The following is a 25,535-nucleotide window of genomic DNA, read 5'->3' as shown; positions in this document are numbered from 1 at the left end:
GTTTGCTTTGTTGTTCTTTTTCTTGTTCTGCATGTGAGTGGAACAATTACATATTTGTAGAATTCAAATGATTGTTTGTTTCGGCTGTGGTCAAAGTGACATCAGCCTGAGAAACAACAGCAGAGAGGACAAATAAACTTTGATGAAGAGGAGAGATTCTAGCAGAACTTAATAACACGTCACCAAAAATCAATAATTTCACACAAAATATTGATTTAACAATGTTTTTTCTTGTTTTATAAACAATTCCATTGCTCCTCCAGAGTCTATGATCAGAACTGAGTCCATAGCAGCAGTCTGTTATACAGAAAAAGCAGAAATTAGAATATTGTAAATAACCATTAAGACTTAATTTAGTTAGCACTTTTCGTATAAACTTTTAACTCCATTATTTACACTTAATTTCTGGTAGAAAATCTGTTCAAAGTACTCTTTACTAATCCACTCTCCTGTGTGGGGAAAAGACTGAACATAACTGAAGGTGTTTTGTGATTGTGGAGATGTGTGTGTGCTTCGGACGACAGTAGCAGCAAAAGTAGAAGAAGAACAACATAAACAACATGTAGTTCATAAAAAAGATGCAGCTCATTATCATTACCAATGAACTCAGCACCGATCCCTTTCAAATTAAAGGTCTGATAAAGGTTTAATGGTAGCAAAGGTTTGCTACACGTCTAAGTTTTAGTGTTTCCATGACGACCTTGGGGACTTTGGTCTGTTGCTGTCTTTGTCATGTAGAGTGAAATTCTACATCAGAGAAGTGTGTTGACTGTGTGTGTGACTGTGAATGATCTCAGAGAGGAGTCAGGGTGTGTGTTGCTATAATCCTCAGTACCATCGCCACGAGGGGACTGTGTGTGAAGGGACGAAGGTTGGGTACCGTTTGAACCATCTGCAATTTACTCTCTCTGTAATAACTAATAATGTAATTTTGTACTGTAAAAAATAAATCACACTCAATTTTAACATTTTGTTTTTTTTATTTAGAACCATTTGAACACCACAGGAAATAAAATCCCTCCCTCTTCCTCCCCAAAACCATCCTCAGGCCTGCTGATGGTCGCTGCAGCTGCTGCGGTGGACTTGGCTTGCAGGCTGTGAATAACAGGGGCGGGAGATGCTGATTTGGCTGGGAGATTGTAGCCAGGGAGAGGGAAGTCTGGGTTCCCCCGCTGGAACTGTTACCTCCGTGATCCCATTTTGGATAAAAGATGGATGGATCGATTCATTCATGTGTTCATTAAGCAGCCTAAATAATAACAGATTTCAACTGTGTATTACAGTGACATCTTTGCATGGAATAAACATATATGGTCCTGTAGAGTAACGAAAGGTTGTTTTTCCATCCCAGTGTAATTCTTTGTGTTTGCCCTGAATTTGACCGCAGGTAAAACAAGCAACAATTTAAATTTTGTAAATGAAAAAAACATACAAGAAGCCATTAAACTAACACAAACATCTGCAGGGCAACAGGAACCTTTTGACAAGATGTTTTTCCCATCTGACTGAAAACACAATCAATAAATTATTTTCACTCAGCTCAAGATTCAGAGTGCAGCTGGATATCAGTTGGTTATTAACAATATACTATTCTGACAGTTGGTCAGTGGGTTTTTTGTCATTTTTTAAGAAAAAAAAGTCTGTGATTCCAGCATCATAGATGTGAATAAATTCTTTGATGGGAGACTCTTCTTTTCTTTTCCTCCTACCCCAGTCAAAATTGTGTGATTTATTTTATTGATTTCTTCTTCTCTGTTAATTCTTTTGTAAACCTGATGTTTATATGGGTTATATAGGTGGGATAAGGGTGAGAAAACAAGAGGAAACATCTGTAATAATGTCTCCTGATTGTTATTTTGCTCTTTAATAAATAAGATAAGATAAACTTTATTGATCCCACACCGGGGAAATTCACGTTACAGCAGCTCAACAAGAACAGGTAGAAAGAAGGGCTGAGTGACAGTAGAATACTTGCAAAATGAAGATAAAATAGAAAAATACATACATATATAAAAGAATTAAGAAATATACAATATAAAGTACTAAATTTGTCAAAGACAATATACACTATATACACGTTTCACTTATACAGATATATGGAGATATTTACATATATGGACAGATATATAGGTAAATGTGGATAATTACACACAAATTATAGTCAAAATATATACTACTAATAGTAATACTAATAGTATTACGATTATATAATAATACTTTTTCACATTGATGACTGACAGTAGAGAAATATATACTGCACAGAACATGATTTAACACAGAAAATGTCGATAATTTGATGTTAATCATTATCAAATACATAAATACGTAAAAATATATACATTTTCAGTGAAACATTTTCACACATTTAATAAAAGCCATTAAAAAATTGAGCAGATTCAGTTCAGGAACCACATTTAGATGTTTGATTATATCCTGTGTGGAACAAAAGAGAAAACTGTGTCTGGACGTGGCTAACGTGCTTTCTATGGTGTTTGCTTTGTGTCGTGCATGTTTTGCATGAATACAGCCGTTCAAACTGTTTGTTTATCCCAGTTTCCCAGTGGATTACATGAATATTGTGTGATAGTGTTTTATAAGATCTACTTACAAACCAACACAACCTGACTGTGTCCTGATAGGAGGAGAGGTGTGACTGAACTACTTTCTAACTTTGTTTTTAAAAGTGTCCATTAGTATTAATTTGATCAATAACACTAATAATAATAATAACAACAAAAATCTGATAAGTTTATTAGTGTTTCTGTGGTCTGATCAATGCGACCCAACCTGCTCCCTTCATGCAGCTCTTCATCAACCGACTGCTGCCAGTTTAGCTGCATGAGCATTAATAACACTCCTCAGACCACTGCTTCATTCAGTCAGGTTGGACCGTCCGTTTATGAAAGACCTAATTAAGTTTTTTTTTTCTTCTGTATTAAAATGAGTCACAGACACGTGGAGATGTGCAAACATGCAGACATGTGACAGTGTGTCACCTGTGTGAAACCCCTCCCTCTACCTCTACAGTGCTCTATAAAACTGTTAAGGTTTTCAGACACTTCAGCTCATCTTTTCTCTCACTCTCAGGGTGAAGACGAGATTAAAGATGAAGCTTGCGGTGTTTGTGTTCCTGCTGGTCATCGTACCATTCCAGGCCAAAGCCGACGCCGATCCCAGAGTCGGCAAAGGCCTGGAGGTGAGCGAGGATCGTGGCCTTGATCGTAAAGAAGATGTAAGTTCCGACCCAGATGCCCATGTTCAGGTGAGCTGGATGAAATCTTACAGAAGTCTGCAGCAGCCCGCTCTTTACAGAAACTCTGACTGCTTCATGTTATTAATGTATAATATGAAGAGCAGCGGTTCCAGCACAGAGCCCTGGGGAACCCCACAAGTTACCTTCAGTAATAGTTATTTGAATTCAGATGGACAGAGACAGAAGACAGACAGACAGAAAGACAGACAGACAGACAGCAGCAGGTTATAGACAGGTGAAGAGTACAGCAGCACACTGCAGGAAGTGTATCTAAAAAACTGTGTGAGTGAGTGAAGGAAAATGTAATGGTCCAATCAGCTAATGTTAACATGTATACGTTTAACTGTTTCTCTGGTAACAGTTGGTGGAGGGAGAGAAGAGAGAAGACACACAGACAGCAGTCGATGATGGACGAAGTGAAGAGACAGCATTATATGATGGACGAAGTGAAGAGACAGCAGAATATGATGCAAGAAGGGGAGGGCGGAGAGGAAGACGGAGCAGAGTGCGCCGGAGGAGGAGGAGGAGGAGAGTGAGGCGGAGGAGACGGAGAAGGAGAAGGAGGGGGAGGAGAGTGAGGCGGAGGAGAAGGAGGGGGAGGAGAGTGAGGCGGAGGAGAAGGAGGGGGAGGAGAGTGAGGTGGAGGAGAAGGAGAAGGAGGGGGAGGAGAGTGAGGCGGAGGAGAAGGCGAGGGAGGAGAGTGAGGCGGAGGAGAAGGAGGGGGAGGAGAGTGAGGCAGAGGAGAAGGAGGGGGAGGAGAGTGAGGTGGAGGAGAAGGAGAAGGAGGGGGAGGAGAGTGAGGCGGAGGAGAAGGCGAGGGAGGAGAGTGAGGCGGAGGAGAAGGAGGGGGAGGAGAGTGAGGCGGAGGAGAAGGAGGGGGAGGAGAGTGAGGTGGAGGAGAAGGAGAAGGAGGGGGAGGAGAGTGAGGCGGAGGAGAAGGCGAGGGAGGAGAGTGAGGCGGAGGAGAAGGAGGGGGAGGAGAGTGAGGCGGAGGAGAAGGCGAGGGAGGAGAGTGAGGCGGAGGAGAAGGAGGGGGAGGAGAGTGAGGCGGAGGAGAAGGCGAGGGAGGAGAGTGAGACGGAGGAGAAGAAGGAGGCGGAGGATAAGGAGGAGGAGAAGGAGAGTGAGCCCGAGGAGGAGAATGATGAGGAGGCTGAGAAGTCTGAGGTGGCGGATGCGTCGTCTGAGAAGGTCGATGAGAATTCTGAGAAGGCGGAGTCGAATTCTGTATCATCGAAGGAGACGTGTGTTGCGGCGGATGAGTCGTCTGAGAAGGCGCATGAGAAGAGTGAGTGTGCGAATGAGACGTCTGAGACGGAGGCTTCGTGGAGGGAGAAGTTGGAGACGGTGTTGAAGACGTCGATATTATTGACCTTAAAGGGACAGTTCACCCCAAAATCAAAAATACATATTTTCTCCTGGTCTCTAGTGCTGTTTATCCATCCAGATAGTTTTGATTTGAGTTGCAGCGTTCCGGAGATATCAGCCGTATAGATTTTCTTCTCTCCAATATAATCAGAGTAAATGACACTGAGCTTGTGAAGCTCAAAGAGCCAAAACTCAGCATCCCTTTTGTCCCTTTCCAAAAGTAATGGCCCGGTCACTCAAGGCAGTCCACAGGTCTTGTTGTGACTAGTTTCATGTAAGAACTACTTTACTTCTAATATAGAAGAAAGTAGTTCCTACATGAAACTGCTCACAACAAGGTCTGTGGATTATTTTGAGTAATCAGGTCATGATTTTTGGAAACAGTTTTGAATGTTTTAAATGTACGTTTTTGGCTCATGTTCCCTTTATATTGGAGAGACAGCAGACATCTCTATAGTCAAAATCTACAAAACTTTGCAAATCACGTTAAAAAGTCTAGATGGATAAAGAGCAGTATTTTGGGGTGAAATGTCCCTTTAATTCACCATATTGACATGGCAGATATTTTCTCTGACGTCACTCTCAGAAGCTCAGATGTCACACTGCTGTGTTCCAGGTTACAAGTCATACGTTTCTGACTTACAGCCTGGAACACAGCAGGGCGGCGTTTGAGTTTCCCACCCTGAGCGTGATGTCAGAGGAAAATGGCCGCCGTGTGAATACGGTGAATGTCAGAACAGGTCTAGAACCAGATTCTATTAACCCATGAGGAGAGAAATCTTCATCCAGCCAAATCAGCATCTCCCGCCCCTGTTATTCACAGCCTGCAAGCCAAGTCCACCGCAGCAGCTGCAGCGACCATCAGCAGGCCTGAGGATGGTTTTGGGGAGGAAGAGGGAGGGATTTTATTTCCCATGGTGTTCAAATGGTTCTAAATAAAAAAAAAACAAAATGTTGAAATTGAGTGTGATTTATTTTTTACAGTACAAAATTACATTATTAGTTATTACAGAGAGAGTAAATTGCAGATGGTTCAAACGGTACCCAACCTTCGTCCCTTCACACACAGCTCTCCTCGTGGCGATGGTACTGAGGATTATAGCAACACACACCCTGACTCCTCTCTGAGATCATTCACAGTCACACACACAGTCAACACACTTCTCTGATGTAGAATTTCACTCTACATGACAAAGACAGCAACAGACAAAAGTCCCCAAGGTCGTCATGGAAACACCAAAACTTAGACGTGTAGCAAACCTTTGCTACCATTAAACCTTTATCAGACCTTTAATTTGAAAGGGATCGGTGCTGAGTTCATTGGTAATGATAATGAGCTGCATCTTTTTTATGAACTACATGTTGTTTATGTTGTTCTTCTTCTACTTTTGCTGCTACTGTCGTCCGAAGCACACACACATCTCCACAATCACAAAACACCTTCAGTTATGTTCAGTCTTTTCCCCACACAGGAGAGTGGATTAGTAAAGAGTACTTTGAACAGATTTTCTACCAGAAATTAAGTGTAAATAATGGAGTTAAAAGTTTATACGAAAAGTGCTAACTAAATTAAGTCTTAATGGTTATTTACAATATTCTAATTTCTGCTTTTTCTGTATAACACACTGTTGCTATGGACTCAGTTCTGATCATAGACTCTGGAGGAGCAATGGAATTGTTTATAAAACAAGAAAAAAAATTGTTAAATCAATAATTTGTGTGAAATTATTGATTTTTGGTGACGTGTTATTAAGTTCTGCTAGAATCTCTCCTCTTCATCAAAGTTTATTTGTCCTCTCTGCTGTTGTTTCTCAGGCTGATGTCACTTTGACCACAGCCGAAACAAACAATCATTTGAATTCTGAAAAAAATATGTAATTGTTCCACTCACATGCAGAACAAGAAAAAGAACAACAAAGCAAACTGTGTAGAAATGAGCACTAAATACACATCCTCAGAGCAACAGGAACTCATGACAGGATGCTTCACCCTGTACTGAGGCAGCACATTACAATACCTCTATCTATCTATCTATCTATCTATCTATCTATCTATCTATCTATCTATCTATCTATCTATCTATCTATCTATCTATCTATTAATCTATCTATTTATCTATCTATCTATCTATCTATCTATCTATCTATCTATCTATCTATCTATTAATCTCTCTATCTATCTATCTATCTATCTATCTATCTATCTATCTATCTATCTATCTATCTATCTATCTATTAATCTCTCTATCTATCTCTCTATCTATCTATCTATCTATCTATCTATCTATCTATCTATCTATCTATCTATTAATCTCTCTATCTATCTATCTATCTATCTATCTATCTATCTATCTATCTATCTATCTATCTAATTTAACCCTTGCTTTTCTGTTTCTCCATCATAAAAATCAATGGAATATTTTCCCAATACTCATTTTAATATATTTGGAGAGAATGAAATTTTGGGTTCATGGCTAATGACTGAACAGTCCCCAGTAAAGAAAATAAGAGGAGAGGACAACAGATCAGAGAAAGAGAGGTGAAAAGACACGAGGAGCTGGACAACAAGTAAACTGACAAAACTGAAGAAGACAAACATAAAGTAAATACTGAAGAGAACATGGTATGGACCATGAAAAACTGTTTCCAGATGTGTCAGCTGTAGAGCCACAGCAAGAAGGAAACATGGAGATGAATGAGGACGGAGACGTCAGCATCAATATTCCTAATATTAACATTAATATTCTGAGTTATCTTTTCTAAATCAATAAAATCCTGCATCACCCTGTCAGGGTTTATTTCTCTATAGTGACCCACTCGCTCTGCATCATCCCTCACGTAGTGAGCAGTGCAGCAGAATGGATGAGTAGGTGAATGTTAATAGAAATATGAACAACAGTATACTAGTTGCTATAAGTAAAATTTAAATACAAGGTGCAAATCTTTATGTATATGACTTAAAAACTACAAGATTATCTATAAATCCGGCGTCACAACTGACCTTGTTGGTTATTTATAAAATGCTACAAATAAAGTTTTTTTGTCTGAACTTTCTCTAAACTGTAAGTGCAACTGTCACAGCTGCTTCAGAGAACATCACGACTCAACTGAATATTTGCAAAAGGTCGTAACTCACCCAGAACATTTCATTCAACCTTCAGAACCTGGGTTTTGTGTCAGTAAATTGACCAACGGCACCAAAATGAACAGCTGATTTGTCACCTTGTGAGCCTTGCTGTTCATAATCTTCAGATGTTTTTTCAACTCTGCAAATGTTTCTTAGATACAAGTTTTACTTGTTTTATTGTCTCACAGGCCGGATCATGACACTAGAAGGGTGTCGATGGTGTGGGAGTGTAAACTAAAGGCTGAAGAAAAGAGTCATGGATGGATGTTCAAAACAATAAATAACAAATGTCATATTCATTTTCTAGCCTTTTCTTTATCTGTGTTTTGATGAGTTATGGTACAAGAGAGGACAGTGATCTGAGCTGCACTGTAAAGAAAATCTTCATTAAGCTGCCCCAAGTCAGCCTAAATAATAATAGATTTCAACTGTGACATTTCTGCACAAAATAAACACATATGGGCCTGTAGAGTAAAGACAAGTTTTATTTTTCCATCACAGTGTAATTCTGTGTTTGCGTTGAATTTGACCACAGGTAAAACAAGCAACAGTTTGAATTTTGCAAATAGAAAAAAACACACAAAAAGCCATTAAACCAACTGTACAAATATTCACCATAAACACACATCTGCAGGGCAACATTTACCTTCTGACACAATGTTTTTCCCGTCTGACTGAAAACACAATCAGTAAATTATTTTAATTGAGCTCAAGAATCAGAGTGCAGTCAGAGCTGCAACAGTTTGATCAATCGGTTGGTTATTAACAATATTTTGACAATTGATCAGTGAGTTTGATTCAGAAAAAACAAACATAAAATTTCAGAGTTCTCCAAAATCATTTTCTGGTAAAAATTGAAATAATGAGAAGAAACATCTGTAATAATATCTGCTGATTTGTTATGCCACTCTCAAATAAATAAGATAAGAAAAACTTTATTGATCCAACACCGGGGAAATTCACAAGTTACAGCAGCTCAACAGGAACAGGTAGAAAGAAGGGCTGAGTGACAGTAGAATACACAACCTGACTGTGTCCTGATAGGAGGAGAGGTGTGACTGAACTACTTTCTAACTTTGTTTTTAAAAGTGTCCATTAGTATTAATTTGATCAATAACACTAATAATAATAATAATAACAACAAAAATCTGATAAGTTTATTAGTGTTTCTGTGGTCTGATCAATGCGACCCAACCTGCTCCCTTCATGCAGCTCTTCATCAACCGACTGCTGCCAGTTTAGCTGCATGAGCATTAATAACACTCCTCAGACCACTGCTTCATTCAGTCAGGTTGGACCGTCCGTTTATGAAAGACCTAATTAAGTTTTTTTTTTCTTCTGTATTAAAATGAGTCACAGACACGTGGAGATGTGCAAACATGCAGACATGTGACAGTGTGTCACCTGTGTGAAACCCCTCCCTCTACCTCTACAGTGCTCTATAAAACTGTTAAGGTTTTCAGACACTTCAGCTCATCTTTTCTCTCACTCTCAGGGTGAAGACGAGATTAAAGATGAAGCTTGCGGTGTTTGTGTTCCTGCTGGTCATCGTACCATTCCAGGCCAAAGCCGACGCCGATCCCAGAGTCGGCAAAGGCCTGGAGGTGAGCGAGGATCGTGGCCTTGATCGTAAAGAAGATGTAAGTTCCGACCCAGATGCCCATGTTCAGGTGAGCTGGATGAAATCTTACAGAAGTCTGCAGCAGCCCGCTCTTTACAGAAACTCTGACTGCTTCATGTTATTAATGTATAATATGAAGAGCAGCGGTTCCAGCACAGAGCTCTGGGGAACCCCACAAGTTACCTTCAATAATAGTTATTTGAATTCAGATGGACGGAGACAGAAGACAGAAAGACAGACAGACAGACAGACAGACAGACAGACAGATAGATAGACAGACAGACAGCAGCAGGTTATAGACAGGTGAAGAGTACAGCAGCACACTGCAGGAAGTGTATCTAAAAAACTGTGTGAGTGAGTGAAGGAAAATGTAATGGTCCAATCAGCTAATGTTAACATGTATACGTTTAACTGTTTCTCTGGTAACAGTTGGTGGAGGGAGAGAAGAGAGAAGACACACAGACAGCAGTCGATGATGGACGAAGTGAAGAGACAGCAGAATATGATGGACGAAGTGAAGAGACAGCAGAATATGATGCAAGAAGGGGAGGGCGGAGAGGAAGACGGAGCAGAGTGCGCCGGAGGAGGAGGGGGAGGAGAGTGAGGCGGAGGAGAAGGAGGGGGAGGAGAGTGAGGCGGAGGAGAGTGAGGCGGAGGAGAAGGAGGGGGAGGAGAGTGAGGCGGAGGAGAAGGAGGGGGAGGAGAGTGAGGCGGAGGAGAAGGAGGGGGAGGAGAGTGAGGCGGAGGAGAAGGAGGGGGTGGAGAGTGAGGCGGAGGAGAAGGAGGGGGAGAAGAGTGAGGCGGAGGAGAAGGAGGGGGTGGAGAGTGAGGCGGAGGAGAAGGAGGGGGAGGAGAGTGAGGCGGAGGAGAAGGAGGGGGAGGAGAGTGAGGTGGAGGAGAAGGAGAAGGAGGGGGAGGAGAGTGAGGCGGAGGAGAAGGCGAGGGAGGAGAGTGAGACGGAGGAGAAGAAGGAGGTGGAGGATAAGGAGGAGGAGAAGGAGGTGGAGGATAAGGAGGAGGAGAAGGAGAGTGAGCCCGAGGAGGAGAATGATGAGGAGGCTGAGAAGTCTGAGGTGGCGGATGCGTCGTCTGAGAAGGTCGATGAGAATTCTGAGAAGGCGGAGTCGAGTTCTGTATCATCGAAGGAGACGTGTGTTGCGGCGGATGAGATGTCTGAGAAAGCGCATGAGAAGAATGAGTGTGCGAATGAGACGTCTGAGACGGAGACTTCGTGGAGGGAGAAGTTGGAGACGGTGTAGAAGACGTCGATATTATTGACCTTAAAGGGACAGTTCACCCCAAAATCAAAAATACATATTTTCTCCTGGTCTCTAGTGCTGTTTATCCATCCAGATAGTTTTGATTTGAGTTGCAGCGTTCCGGAGATATCAGCCGTATAGATTTTCTTCTCTCCAATATAATCAGAGTAAATGACACTGAGCTTGTGAAGCTCAAAGAGCCAAAACTCAGCATCCCTTTTGTCCCTTTCCAAAAGTAATGGCCCGGTCACTCAAGGCAGTCCACAGGTCTTGTTGTGACTAGTTTCATGTAAGAACTACTTTACTTCTAATATAGAAGAAAGTAGTTCCTACATGAAACTGCTCACAACAAGGTCTGTGGATTATTTTGAGTAATCAGGTCATGATTTTTGGAAACAGTTTTGAATGTTTTAAATGTACGTTTTTGGCTCATGTTCCCTTTATATTGGAGAGACAGCAGACATCTCTATAGTCAAAATCTACAAAACTTTGCAAATCACGTTAAAAAGTCTAGATGGATAAAGAGCAGTATTTTGGGGTGAAATGTCCCTTTAATTCACCATATTGACATGGCAGATATTTTCTCTGACGTCACTCTCAGAAGCTCAGATGTCACACTGCTGTGTTCCAGGTTACAAGTCATACATTTCTGACTTACAGCCTGGAACACAGCAGGGCGGCGTTTGAGTTTCCCACCCTGAGCGTGATGTCAGAGGAAAATGGCCGCCGTGTGAATACGGTGAATGTCAGAACAGGTCTAGAACCAGATTCTATTAACCCACGAGGAGAGAAATCTTCATCCAGCCAAATCAGCATCTCCCGCCCCTGTTATTCACAGCCTGCAAGCCAAGTCCACCGCAGCAGCTGCAGCGACCATCAGCAGGCCTGAGGATGGTTTTGGGGAGGAAGAGGGAGGGATTTTATTTCCCATGGTGTTCAAATGGTTCTAAATAAAAAAAAAACAAAATGTTGAAATTGCGCATGATTTGTTGTTTTTTTTTTCTAACAGAAATCATATTCATTAATTTCATAGAGAGTAAAATACTTAAAAAAGATACAGTAAAGATACAGTTAGCGACCGAATTCCAGGTTCCAGTATCAGTTCCGGTTCAAACGTGAACAGTACCCGACCCTGGTCACCACACACACAGCTCTCCTCTTGGCGTTACACACACACAGACTCTTTCTGTCTGAGAGCATTCACACTCAAACCCCTAACACACTTCAATGAAGCAGGTCAGGAAAATACACTTCATAACCAGAGAACATAGATCAGGTTCTAAAGCAGGACCCTCCATATCCTGTCAGGTGATGTTGTGCTGCAGATTCACAAACTATTTTTCAGTAAACTGAGTACAAACCAGCTGCAGTTCCAAGACCTCAAGCAGCAGATCATAGATCATACTTTTAAACTAGTGTTCATTATATGTTTCATTCTATTTTATCTGTCAGTTTATAGAAGAATAACAATTAAATGACAAATATTCAATCACTTTGTTAATAAATAGCATGCTGGCAGTCCTGCAGTTGTATCTTGTTGTATTTCTTTGCTAGGTGTGTGGAAGACATATTCAGCAAATTAAAACTAAATGAATAAATAAAATCAAATTAAATAGGCTGTTAAACTTTAATACTCAGAGTGTTTCTGTGTTAAAGCAAAACATGGAAACACTCCCATCTAGTGTCTAATTACAGCAACTACAGAAGGAAACAAAAGCAAGGATACGCTGTGTAAAAAGAAATTTTATCTGCCTACATTTAAGACTTTAAGAGACTTTCAACAATCAAAAAATTGACCTCATTATGTTATGCTTTAACAGTTCACCTACAGATGAACTTGTATGACTTTTGTAACAAACTACAGTGAAACTACAGCAGTTCTGAATTCTACAACCAAATGCATAACATGATCCTGACAGTATAGATTCTAAAACACTATTGCATGTTGATAAAAAAAAGAGCCTGTAAGAAACTTTCAGACACAACATGGTATAACTGCACTTTAAAACCCACTGTGCTGCACCGAACAAAGCTCAAGAGACACTTCACCCCAAAACCAAAGGCACAGATATCTCCTCTGGCCTGGATGGTGCTATTTATCTATACTGTTCTGGTGGGAGCTGCAGAGTTTTGGAGACATCAGCTGTAGAGACATCCGCCTTCAGTCCAGTCTCAACATAACTACTTTCAGTCTGAAATTAAATTTGTGTGTGGCAACAGGTAGTTTCCTTTTAAAAAGATAAAAAACAGTGAAAACGTGACATTAATTTTGAAATTCAGCATCAGAATGCCCTGATCTGAGGGGGAAAAAAAGACCCTGAGATGGTGTCCATCTTAAGTGAAATTTGATTTAAATGTCACTAAGTATTCACACAGTTAAAATAACAAAGCCTTTATTTTATAAGGTTTCAACTTTCTGAAATACAATTTTGCTTCCATTTGTATTGTGAATTCATTTATTCATGGCCTGACTGACTGAATAAATAAATGTGAAATCACGTTCAAAGGAAGGTTGCTTTTATTTTGAAATCAGTTCTTACGTGGCCTTACCGTAATACCTAGTATATACATGCACCACAAAACCAGTGTGGGGATATTGTAAGTGGGTTGACTGCGTTTTTTTTATTTTGTTTTAAAGTGGAGGCTGACTCGACTGCAGCAGCAGTCACAGCCACCAGGCAGCACTGAGCAGACCGGTGAGTAGTACCCCAGGCAGAGAGCAAGGAAGAGGTTAGGTGAAGATGAAATAAGTCAAAAAAAAAAAAAAAAGGAACACAACTAGACAAAAAAAAAAAGATATCAGAAGACAAAAGAGGTAACAAGACAAAAAACAACAAACGCAAGAAAACAAAAGACAAAAACGTTAAGACATGAGACAAAAAAATGAAAAGACGAAAATAAGACAGAAAACAACATGAAAAAAAAAGACATAAGACAAGATCCACAAGATGTAATGAGACAAAAAACAAATGCAACAAGAGAGACATGAGACAAAAAAGATTAAACAAGATGAAAAAGACAAATAAATTAGTTAAATCAAATAGCACAATTTCTTCATTCATCAGAGCAAACTTTCATATAACTTGTGTCAAACACAACAGTTTGTAGGATTAAGTAACCCCAAGTAAAACAATCTGCTTTAGCTTAGTGAAATATCCCTTTAATGATTCCAGTTACAGGGTAGTATTTAACATCAGTAGCTCACAAAAACCATGAACAGTTTATTCTATACGCCAACATATCTGACTACAAAACTTTACAAATATGTATACAAGATTATATACACAAACTTGAGAAAAATACAGTTTTGCCAGGAAAAATAATCACAAATTTCTAAGGGATACCAGTAGCATTTGGAGTACATATCATAAAATATGATTACATAAAAATGGAACTTCTTAAACCTTTATCCTTTCTGTGCAAAGAGGACATTAAAACATAAGTGGAAATTTAAAGGACGTGTCATTTTCAACCTGTTCACCGTCGTTGATGGCTGCTTTCCATGGTTGAGACTCTACAAGCTTTTTACAGAGTGATAAAGGTGTACACGACGCTGCAGACACGAGAGAAATGTTGAAGAAAGGTCCATCTTCGGTCATCAAATACCGTCCGGACGTCCCACCACTCGCATGGGATGTTAACATATGAAGGAAACATATCCACTTTTTGCTTTGAAATCTGAATTTTAAGACAAAATAACTGCTAAGTAAATGGATCTTGTGCTTAAGACATATATTAATGTATGAAATATTTTTATGGGAAATTATTTCCTCAAGTCGCACATTTAGCAGCAGTCTCAGTGGTCCCTTTACCTGACTTTTAGGATGCTTTAGCAGATGTTGGTATTCTTAAACGAGTCTCTGATGACTGATTTTACTATGTGAAGCTGCATAAAGCACATCCAGAGCATTGTTGCTTCCATGTTGTCTCATTACAGGGGGTCTCTATGTTAACAGAGAAGCTTTATAAGGCTTTAACGTGCTGGAAAATGATGGTGAAGGTTGAAAATGGCTCAAGTTGTTCCTTCAGAGCAGCTGCCACCCAATTTGATGATCAGGCGTCATTCAGAGATCCGGTCCTGTTCTTTTCATCTTGTTTGGCTCATAAAAATGGAGAGAAAGTATTTCATCCATCAGCCACTCTGTTTCTGATCCTGCATAAAACTCGAAGACAACAATGGTTCGATGTCTTGATGGAATAAAACTAAAAGAGTCCAGTCATTCAGCACAACCAGATATTCATATAATTTACACATTCTCAAAACAGGCAGATGCACTTGATTTAAGGAGATAAAAACAAAATGTGTGACACTAAATCAAGCGCACCCTCTTCTAAGGCCTCACCTCCAAGCCCAACACTGTTCACGATCCCAAATATTTCAGTGAAGAAGTCCCCAGAAATAACATAGTCCAACACGACCACCACAAGACATTCAGAACTTTTGACCTTGGATATTGAATCAACTTTAGGAAAATAAAGGAGGATGAGGAAAGAAGTTCTGCCTCAACGTGGTTGGAAACAATCCCCACCTCAAGCCCAGGAGATGGCAGACAGGCAAGCCAGCGGGCAGGGAGGCAGGCGGATGGACGGACAGGAAGCCGGAGACAGACGGGACCTGTGCGTGGTTTTTGTGTCATTGGACGACCTCGAAGTAGTGCAGGATGGCCATGATGTGCTGCGGCATGAAGACATAGCCGGTGTAGACGGCCATGCCGGCCACAGAGATCAGCAGGGAGTCTGAGGAGGAAACGTTAAGGAGAAACCTCTGAACGGCGTTTTTCCTGGTAGACATGATCAATCACAAATGGACGCAGCAAGAGCTTCAATTACAGATGGATTAAATCAGAGCTGGAAAAATTAGTTGAATAATCAAATTAGTCAATCGAGAAGGTTGTTACTGTGCAACTGTTTTAATAATAGTTGTTTCAGTCATTTTACAAGCAAATACAGCAAACATCTGATGGCTCAAATATGAGAATTTGCTCTTTATCTCATCTTAGATTACAGAAAATTTAATTTCTTTAGCTACTGTAATGCTGGTCAGACAATTTGGAGATGTGGCCTTGTACTCTGAGATATTGTGATGGACATTTTTTAAGTTTTTTTTCTGACAATTATAGACCAATCAATTCAATCATGCAGCACAAGAATAAGCAGACTAGGGCTGCAACTAACGACTATTTCCATCATCGATTAATCTGCCAGTTATCTTCTTGACTAATCGCTTATAAATCGATTAGTGGTTTGGTTCGTAGAATGTCTGAAAATGAGTGAGTGTTGATCACTGCATTCCAAAGCCCAAGCTGACAAAAAGCCCCAAATGTCTTGTTTTGTCCAAAACACAAAGATATATCTAGTTTACTGTTATAGAGTAAAAATATTGTAATATTATATTGTAAAAATGGCTTAAAACAATTAATCAATTCTCAAAATAGTTGGCAACTCTAAGGCAAATTAATTGATAAGAAAAATTACTTTAACTTTCTGATGTAGGCTTTTTAAAAAAAAAAAAAAAATGTAATTCCCTTCAGCTGATCTTCTTAGGGTCATTCAGTAACTGCAAAACCTGACAACTCCCATCACAACTAAGCAGAGTTTTCTGAGGATTATGTAGCCTGATTATCAGTCAAATGACCCAGTCTTTGTGTCAAATGGAAATCAAGTTTACCTCAATATCTATGAACCTGAAATCAACAGAATCAACAGCTTGACTGATCAGAGGGAAGTAACAATTAATGGGAGACAACACTCAGGTTGATGTACAATAAGACACACCTCACTGAGGATGACACCGACTGAAGGGAGACTATATATCATGTACCTGATGTGATATTGACGGGTTAATGCTCTGCCACAGATCAAAGATCAGCCATAACACCATTAACACGTTACACTTTAATTATTAACCGCCATTCCCCTCTTAACCTTCCAGGTTAAAGATTTACTGTGATTAGAGTTAAGCGTTTGTTATGTTAAAAAAACGAATACAACTAGAAACGTGATGTAACTTTAATTAACTAGAATTAACTTGCATGTGGGAGTCACCAGACTGAGGATCGGCAGCTAGCTTAGCCTGGACGCCGCCCGTCCCCTAATAAGAAATCAAACACACGCCAAACTCCGTTCACAATTATACATCTTTACTGCGTTTTCATTTAATGTCAAGGGGACGAGAGTTACGCATCAACGTCTGATACTGTATCTAATCTATTAGAGACTCTTCCGCAAAAACACGACTAGCAAGAAGTTTAGAACCGATCGCACAAAACTTCCTTCAGTATTTAACGAGCTTTCCCGCATAGGTAGGCGCGTGTTCGACTAAGAACGAAATATGACGCTTTCCTTAAAACTATAGGAGCTGCCCTTTGATTCGGCACGCAACAAAAACTGAAAACGTTACTCGGTTTTACAAGGAGTACAATTTCTCTGCCAGCGCGTCAACGCTAGCAACTGGCGAACACTTTGGATTCATTTCAATTTTAACGAGAAGAATGGCCGACTGGGACATGGTCTACATGCCGAATGTGACATAAAGCCCTAAAGAATTTGAAAACGCCTTACTGATATTCGCAACGCAAATCAATTGCGTTTATTGATTAGAAAAGTTAGCCTTATGTATCCGGGTAAGAGCTCAGTTAGCTAGTCCTGTCTAGAAAGGAACCCCAGACCCGTGAAAAATCTCGCGAGAGTCAGTATTCTCACCCAAACCTTCATCTTTCCTGAAATTGTATCTAATAATTCGGTTCCGAAACCTACTCATAGCGTAAACACGCTTATAGCAAATTATAAAACGTTAAATTATGTACAATGTACACAGCTGAATAACAACTACAAATCTCGCGAGAGCATCACAAATCTCGGGTTCCCTTCTAGCTCGGCTGTCGTTCTGGCTACAGTTAGCACATTAGCTCGCCTGCCCAGCCGTCTCTCTGAAGTTACTTCACATGGAAAAGGATACTGAACACCGTCCTCTCCCAGGGCTCCAGCATGTACAGCGCCGTCACCAGTAGATACTGGTAGTAAAACCAGGATAACTGCTTCCAACAGTCACCCAGGGCCATGGCTCCAACTTTATAAACCACTTCTTATTTTTCCTTCCTCAGTTTTTTTTCCTACGTGATTCGTGGTCGGGTGTTTTCTAGTGGCGTATTACGTTTAATCACGAGCCAATCACAGCTCCGCGTTTCAGTGCACGTCTATGACACAGAGTAGGGAGTTCCAACATCCTGATTTCAAAATAAAATACTTTTAATGGCGGTATGAGCTCCACAAGAAGGTGTCTCTGTTTTTTTTAAAACACTGTCTCAGTTCCTGCAGCAGCATTTTAGTGGAGTAGTTTTGATTGGAAGAAGATTTTGGGTTTTTTTTAAATGGTATTATTGTTTATGAAAATATGATTTTGATAAAATTGAGGAAAAGTTATAAAAGTTGACATTTTTAAAGCAGAAGACAAATTGAGAAAAGATGCAGATCAATTGAACAATTATTGGAGTGAAAGAATTTTTAGTCTGGAAATCGGTAGATGCACAACAAAATCTCTTGGAGCCATCACCTAAAACCAACAGGAAGTCAGCCATTTTGAATTTACTCCTCAATTTTGGTATTTTCCACACGTTGTATTTCAACAAACTCCTCCTACAGGATTCATTATAATAACTTCAAGAGTGGTGTGTGTCATCCAGACTATTTCGTCATCAAAAGTTATTAAAATGTTTAGCTGTCCTTTGGAGGGTGTGACTGTGGCGTCATATGTAATTTGTGTGAATTTCAGACAGCTGACATGGGTTTGTGGAAATTCACTCAGTTAAATTTCACTCCCTCGCTGCAAACCCAACCTTTTCACACTTAAATTCTCTTTTTCCCCTGAAGACATTTTTTTTACTTGGCTTCCATAGCGAGCTCATGGAGACGTAAGAAGACGAGCCACCACCAAAATTTAGAGGAAAAGACACTGAGCTGTAGAAATGGGCTTTGGCACTCATTTTAGTTGACAAAATATTAAAACATTTTAAAAAAGTTTGGTGAATATGCTCCATATTTTTACAGCTGGAGAATGTGAGAATTACTTTACACTGTAAAAAATAGTTGACAGCTCAAAAAGCAACGTAGTGCAATAGATTTTGGTGTTTTAAGCTCAATTCAAACTTTTTGACTTTTGAAATAAACGTCAGGTTTTGCTAACCTGTAGGTCTAAACTTAAGTTGAATTGATTCACTTTCCTTCTTTAGATAAACTTGAATTTCTGAGTTTTAGAAATAAAAAATAAATGCATTTCAAAAATCGGTCACAGTGAGCTGTGAACCTGATTTCTCATTATTTTGCTGCCTGGAAATTAAATGGTTTTAATTGAAAAAAAAAAATAAAATAAACATAATTCACTTTCACTTGAATGCATTTACTCAATAAATTATCTCAACAAAAGATTAGTAGCTGGTTAAACCTAAGAATCTAAGTTAGGCTCAGAACTTTTTACATATTTACAGTTTGGCTGTTAAAGGTTCAGTGTGTCAGATTTTTTATTGTCAGAATATGAAACTTGATATTCATAAGTGTGTTTGTATGAGTGTATAATCAGCTGAAAATAAGAGCTGTTGTGTTCTTCCTGCGTGCGAGTGCCAGGCTATCGCGTCACATTGCACGCTCTGTCCTCACCGAATCCACCTCTCACTCTGTCTGACCAGGGCTGTACGCTTCAGTGATGACTGCAGCTTCAGTCGCCTAAAGAATATATCATTATCATGTGACCTGCAGCTATTTCATTTATTTTATTTCCTCACTGGGAGAAAGAAAAAATGGCAGAGCAGTCCAGCAGTGACCCTGTGCTTCATCAAACGTGGAAAATTAGGATCAGCCGCCAGTAAAATGCTTGAAAAATATGAAAAATTCAGTAACAACAAAATAATAAAGTTGAAGGTGAATCTGAACATTTATCCGTCAGTGGCTGGTGGATCTTCATATTTTAAGAAGTTAATTCTCATCCTGCGACACCGATCAGCTGTTTGCTCGGGATCAAACTGTAACCACTCAAGTAAAAGGTGGGTGAGTGCTTGCTCTCGTTTCCTTCTGGAAATTCTGGATAATACGTTTTTTTTTCATATTTTTGATGTATTTCTTTGTTTTCACTAGTTTTTCTATTCATTGTATGTTTCTTGTTATCATTTTTTCTTTTTCTTAAATCAGGTTCGTGCCAGTTTTGATTAGTTTCGAATTGTTTTTATTATTTCCTTAAAGAAGAGGAGGTTCCTTGTATAAGCCCATAGTTTCCTAACCTCTCTGGACACATTGTTTTTTCTTTCCTTACTGTATTTTATTACGACTTTATATGTGTGCAAAAAAAAAAAAAAAAAAAATGAATGAATAGAAACAGGGTGAGTGACAGAAGTTCTGCTCAAAACGCCCAGAACAGACAAATCAAACACTGACCTGGGAAACAGCCCTTCACATTTTTCACAAGTTCCACTGCACTCTGTGTTCTCCTACACACTTGAAAGGGGAGGGTGAGGGGAGGCGTTGCAATCTGCAAACTCACTGCAGGATGCACCTTCATCTTACATACTGGTCCTTTAAAAAATACATTAATAAATCCTTTTATCTGCTTAAACCTACATTATAGTAAATTATGAACCATTCAATCATCATGTACACTGAATAGGGGGGTTTAAGGGAAAGTGTTAACAGGAAGCCTTGTCAAAAATGTTTGAGTGTTTGATGTGTTGAAGTAAAAAGAAAAAGTGAATCTGACAATATATTGCTATCCAGCTTTCTTCTCAAATATTTATTAATTAATATAAAAGGAAATATCAATTTTGACCACAAACAAGAAGGTGTCAAATTCCAGTTTTTAAAGATAATTTGAATATTTCCCACATTTATGACGTGTTGCAGATATTCCACCGTTCTCCAGAGTCTCTTTCTCCTCATCAGGTGAGTGAAATAAACCGACCCTGTGAGCTGATTCTGGCTGATTGCACTCAGAGTGACCGCGGCAGGATTCTGTCCTCTCAGTCAGGATGTTACAGAATCAGTCAACCCGCTGAGCGCTGCTGCTGCTGTGAGGTGACCAATCAGAGAAAAACCTAAGAACTTTAAAAAAAAAAGAAAAAAAAAAAAAAAAAGTCTGCTCGTCCGTGTCAGCAGTGGCTGGACAGGATGTTGAAGAAGTGGTAGACCTCGTCCTTATCGAACACGGCCACCTCAGTGGAGCACTCGGAGCACTGAACCGGGTGGTAAATCTCGTCGGCGTCCATGCCAGCGGGCGCCGGGTCGGGAGCCTCGTCCAGCTGTGTTTCCGTTTTCTGTCCCCGCCTCCTCTTCCTGTTCCTCTGTTTCCTGTCCTGCTGGGCTGTGTAGCGCAACACTTCGTCTCTCTTCACTGTGCAGTTCATGACGAACATGGCTCGATACTGCGTCCGGTACTTTTCATGCCTGAGAGGACACAATAAATATGCGTCATTCTCAGTACATGAAGGCCACAAAAATCAGCTGAGAGGTTCTTGTGCCAGTTTGAAGAGAAGATAACCTGATAGCTGAAAGATGTGCAGATGAGTTTTGACACAACTGACATTTTGCTAAGCACACCTCCAAACAGCACTTATCTGCTGGTGAGTCGTTATTTTAACTGACAAAATCTGCAATCGTCAGCGAGAATCTGCTTCTGTTTACTTCTCTAAGGAGTCAAAGAACTCATGTTTCAACAATTAAATCTTAAGTCTGCCACCGTTATCACTATAAACTGCACAAGTATGGTCCAAGAATGGAAAGCTTGACAGCCGTAGCAACAGTAACTAAGGAGGGCGGGGCTTAGCAAAGGGTCAACTGTAGCCGGAGACATTTTCTCTGACAGTAACATTTTGGTTCAGGGCTGCAAATAACAGTTTCTGTTATCTGTTGATTCATTTTTTGCTCACATCTTTAGTCAGAAAATGTCAGAAAACCGTAAAAACTGCAATTCACATGTTGCAAAGTCAAGTCAGTTTTGTTTTGTCTTGTCCAACTAATAATACCAAATAACGGAGCTCCGGTTGATCAGCCACCAATCGTAATAGGACATTATTGTTCTTCATCAGCGATGTTGACAGGTTTTTCAGTGTAGTGAGCCTGTGGCTCTAGGGCCGTATGATTTTTAAAACAACACATAATTGCGATGATTTTGACTAATATGATTAACAATATTAGAGGTGATGATCATTTTTCCATCATTATTCTTATTTTGATTGAAAAACGTGAAAATGACTATGGTGCAGGAACATGTTTTTTGAGATGAGTCTGTAGAATCTGATCACATCTGCCTCACCACATTTATTCATTTAAAAGTTTTTTGACATGCATTTCACCTTTGACAAATATTTCACCTCCAGCAATTTAAAAATTGCAGAAAGCTACACTGGTGCCTCCCTTAGATGCATCAATTGTGATTTTAGTGCGTCCTTTTGGATTTTAACATCACTGCTACACAGTACGATCAGTGTTCTCTATAATGGACAAAATCAGGTTATTAACTGAAGCCAAATATTACTACGGCAGTCGCAGTAAAATGTCATCCTGATGGAATATGTTGCTTTTGTCACAGCAGTAAGAAAAAATCCACACCGTCACAGCCCTACTTCCAGTGACTGGTGACCTTTAACTTAAACCTGTCTGATGTTGTTGTGAAGTCTCACCTTTGACAGTCCAGGCAGAGCGTCGTCATGCAGGCAGGACAGTTGAGGATGGCGTCGCTGTTGGGTAAACCCTGAGGCTGACGAGGCTGCGACTGAGATGCTGCAGCCGATCGTTTTGTGGTATATCTGTACAGGAAGATGAGTAGTTATGACCGTGTCAATCCTGTCTGCATAAACAAATGTTTAATAAAATTAGAGCGACTCCCTCTGAGCGTCTTACCCTCTCCTCCTGGCGTCCACCCAGGCCTGGTCCCTGTCATCCTCATTGGGGTCGTACAGCAGCTCATCATTGGTCGGTATGGTCCGCTGTCTCCGTCTCCGGCCCGTGGAGCTGCTTGCTGTGTCTTCCTCCTCTGAGTCAGAGTCAAAGTATACCTCATCATACATTCGAGAGTTAGGAAGTTCAGGACCGCCAACACCTCCTCCTCCTCGGGTCCCTGAGGTTTCTGCCAGAGAACAAACACATAGACATCAGGAATGTTTTCACAGCGAGGTCCTGCCTCTCACAGCAGGATGAGAGGGTTAACCAGCTGACTGTGGGATTAGTCCTGACCTTTCACCCTCACAGGTTTTGTTCATTCATAATTACAGATCAAAATATATCACAAACACCTCGTCTGGGGCAGAATTCTATAAATACTAGATCAGTCATAAGCATCATTTTAATCTTTGACTTCCAAACTCTATTATCTTTCATGATAAATACCAAACTAAGAGATTAACACAAGTATTTTGTTAGTTTGTCTTTTTAAAAATGAAATAACACCAAAATGTAAATTTTTTCAAACTTATTTCTATATGTATATATCAATATGCGTGTCATTGAGTGTAGTAAACTTTAATGATTGCATATATTCACAGCAGTATTTTTCCGAAGGATAATAACCATCAGTGATCTGACTCAAATTTTAGATTAACATAGAATTACTCAGAGCAAATATAACATTAATAACCCCAAATTTCCACCTAGAACATCACAAAAAAAATAATCATAGCCTCAGCTGGAAACGAGTGTGAGTTATAGGTGCTGTGACAAAAAGTGTTACAACCATCCCTGGTCTCCCCTACTTTATTTTTAATTGAGTCTAATTAATTCATCATTTGTATTAATATCAGGAAACTGGAACTTGAGACTGCTTGTTTTATTGACAGAGACGATTATAGTTGCTTAGCAACCAGGATGCATCTCCAACTGTGCAGAAAATAACAATAGCGGCAACTTATACCTATTTTGTGGCTGAAATAGGTATAAGTTTTCACTTTTTTGCCTTTTGTGTAATTTATATAAAAAATATTTTAGATGAAAATACAAACACTTTCAGGTACCAGCTGCATTGTATTTTTTTTTAATTCAATAAAGTTATTGCACATATAAATTTGAAAACAGTCAAAATGACCTCCTTAGCTGTTCTCCTGTTCAAGGTTGAGACGTCCACCATGAACCTCAAAATACTGCATTCACATCAAAGAGCCAAGTGCAGCAGCTGTTATTGAATGTGAACGTGTTGTGATATCCGTCCAGTACAACAGATGACCAAGCAAAGGGTTTCCTTCTCAGGTCAGTCGGAGTTACCTGCCCTTGATGGTCCCCAGCTTCCCTCCATGGTCCTGATGGTGGAGCTGAGCTCCGCCTCCATCTCCTTCTCAAACTCATCCCCGCTGGACGACTCGCTCTCCCCCGTCAGATACTCTCTGATCAGCTTCTTCTTCTGCTCCGGAGTCCCGTTCAGCAGCACGTCCAGCTCGTCCTCTGAGCTGAAACCAAGCCAGAGACAAGTTCACATTTTACTTTAGTTTACTGATCAGCCTGAATTATCATTCTGCTACAATAAAACATCAATCATAAATAGAGCAATTTAATTGAAAATAGACATTTCTCTAAGCCAAAATTGTCATGTCTGGTTCACTATATCTTACAATAAGTTCAGTTTAAATAACATATCCAGCCCTGATTCAACCTGCTAATACTAAAATACATGTTTAATATGTAGGCCTTTACATTCTTATAAGTTTCATAGAATATGTAATACTGTCAAAGAACATGCAATAAAGCTTTGATTTAGAGGGAAAAACTGCAATTGGTATGGTTTAATATAAACGATGACAATTCATCGATTCATTGATTGGTGATGTTACCAATGATTGATTTGCTATTCTGCACACAAAGTTCAACCTACAGAGACGAATAATTTGTCTCTATTTATACTTGTCTACATGTTGTTGTTTGTATCTCTCCCCCATGATATTATTAGTTCATACATTCAGAATTAGACTTATTACCAAGTAGGTTGCATATTGTATTGCATAACAATAGAGACAGTGTTATTTATGTTATTTACATGAGTACATAGGTTCCTAATAAAGACAACGTTAGCGGTAGAATTAATAACTAATAGTGACTCTACTATCAGTTCCCTTATATGGCTTAAAAAGAATCTGACATGTGCAAAAAGAGACAGTAGGTGTTTGTTTACATGTTAGCATTTCGTCAGCTAACCGCACGTTAGCTTCATGGTGCTAAAGCTCCACGGTGTTTGAAGCTAACTGTCAGAGTTGTGTTTACCTGCTGTCAGCTCGCTCCTCGTCGCTCGGCTCCTCGATCTCATACGAGTCAAAGTCCTGACATTTAACCAGTTTATTCATTTTTACTGTTTCACAAAGTTTAAAGACAATAACATGAGCTCCTAACAACTCAGCAGCAAGCTGCGAGCTGTTGCTTCTTCTTCTTCTTCTTCTTCTTCTTCTTCTTTAGTTTCACTAAACGGAAGTTGGCAAACATTGACAGGAAACACTGTCGCCATCTACTGGTTAAATCCAGCCAAGATACGCGCCCTGTAAACTAAACTAAACTAAACTAAACTAAACTAAACTAAACTAAACTAAACTAAACTAAACTAAATTAACTAAACAACTGAGAAGTTGATCTGTGGAGAATAAAAAACTAAAGTAATGAAATATCATTGGCTGATTATTAACCACCAAGTTCTGAAGTCAAAAGAGTGCCATAGAAATTAAATTTAAAAATGAATCTGTAAAAGAGTGAGAAAATAAATGTGAAAAAAAAGACAAATCAGTAAAATAATAAATAAATGTAGAAATATTAAGACAAATGAGGAAATATGAAAAAAATCTTAGTACACTTAATAATTTTTTAATGCAATTTTATATGTTTTTAATTTTCTTGTATTTACTTTTCTTTATTCTTTTCCCTGTTGCTTTTGCTATTCCTTGAAGGGCTTTGTGTGGAC

At 39.6% G+C, this 25,535-nt stretch overlaps 2 protein-coding genes across 2 annotated transcripts; both read right to left on the bottom strand.

The window, feature by feature from the left end:
* Positions 1-13,765: 13,765 nt before the first annotated feature.
* Positions 13,766-17,784, bottom strand: sptssa (serine palmitoyltransferase, small subunit A). The gene is made up of 2 exons (XM_084742840.1): positions 17,586-17,784; positions 13,766-15,364 (listed from the first exon to the last, which is right to left on the bottom strand). The coding sequence occupies exons 1-2, from the start codon at positions 17,686-17,688 to the stop codon at positions 15,261-15,263; spliced, it is 207 nt and encodes a 68-aa protein (XP_084598966.1). The 5' UTR covers positions 17,689-17,784; the 3' UTR covers positions 13,766-15,260.
* Positions 17,785-20,375: 2,591 nt separating this feature from the next.
* Positions 20,376-25,015, bottom strand: eapp (e2f-associated phosphoprotein). The gene is made up of 5 exons (XM_084743076.1): positions 24,851-25,015; positions 23,861-24,042; positions 22,508-22,733; positions 22,288-22,413; positions 20,376-21,052 (listed from the first exon to the last, which is right to left on the bottom strand). The coding sequence occupies exons 1-5, from the start codon at positions 24,928-24,930 to the stop codon at positions 20,758-20,760; spliced, it is 909 nt and encodes a 302-aa protein (XP_084599202.1). The 5' UTR covers positions 24,931-25,015; the 3' UTR covers positions 20,376-20,757.
* Positions 25,016-25,535: the final 520 nt, after the last annotated feature.

The sequence above is a fragment of the Lutjanus erythropterus genome, chromosome 18, assembly GCF_056507025.1.
Source record: "Lutjanus erythropterus isolate fLutEry1 chromosome 18, fLutEry1.hap2, whole genome shotgun sequence".
Lineage (NCBI taxonomy): Eukaryota > Metazoa > Chordata > Actinopteri > Lutjaniformes > Lutjanidae > Lutjanus > Lutjanus erythropterus.
This window is presented reverse-complemented; position numbering and strand designations above follow the sequence as displayed.

What these genes read in the sequence shown, in the direction of transcription:
- sptssa (XM_084742840.1), bottom strand. Translation starts at nt 17,688, where the DNA reads ATGGCCCTGGGTGACTGTTGGAAGCAGTTATCCTGGTTTTACTACCAG. An exon ending in CTGGGAGAGGACGGTGTTCA is followed by an intron (nt 15,365 to 17,585) that starts GTATCCTTTTCC and finishes TTTCCTCCTCAG; the next exon opens with ACTCCCTGCTGATCTCTGTG.
- eapp (XM_084743076.1), bottom strand. Translation starts at nt 24,930, where the DNA reads ATGAATAAACTGGTTAAATGTCAGGACTTTGACTCGTATGAGATCGAG. An exon ending in CTGGGGACCATCAAGGGCAG is followed by an intron (nt 22,734 to 23,860) that starts GTAACTCCGACT and finishes GTTCTCTGGCAG; the next exon opens with AAACCTCAGGGACCCGAGGA. An exon ending in CTCTGCCTGGACTGTCAAAG is followed by an intron (nt 21,053 to 22,287) that starts GTGAGACTTCAC and finishes GTGTCCTCTCAG; the next exon opens with GCATGAAAAGTACCGGACGC.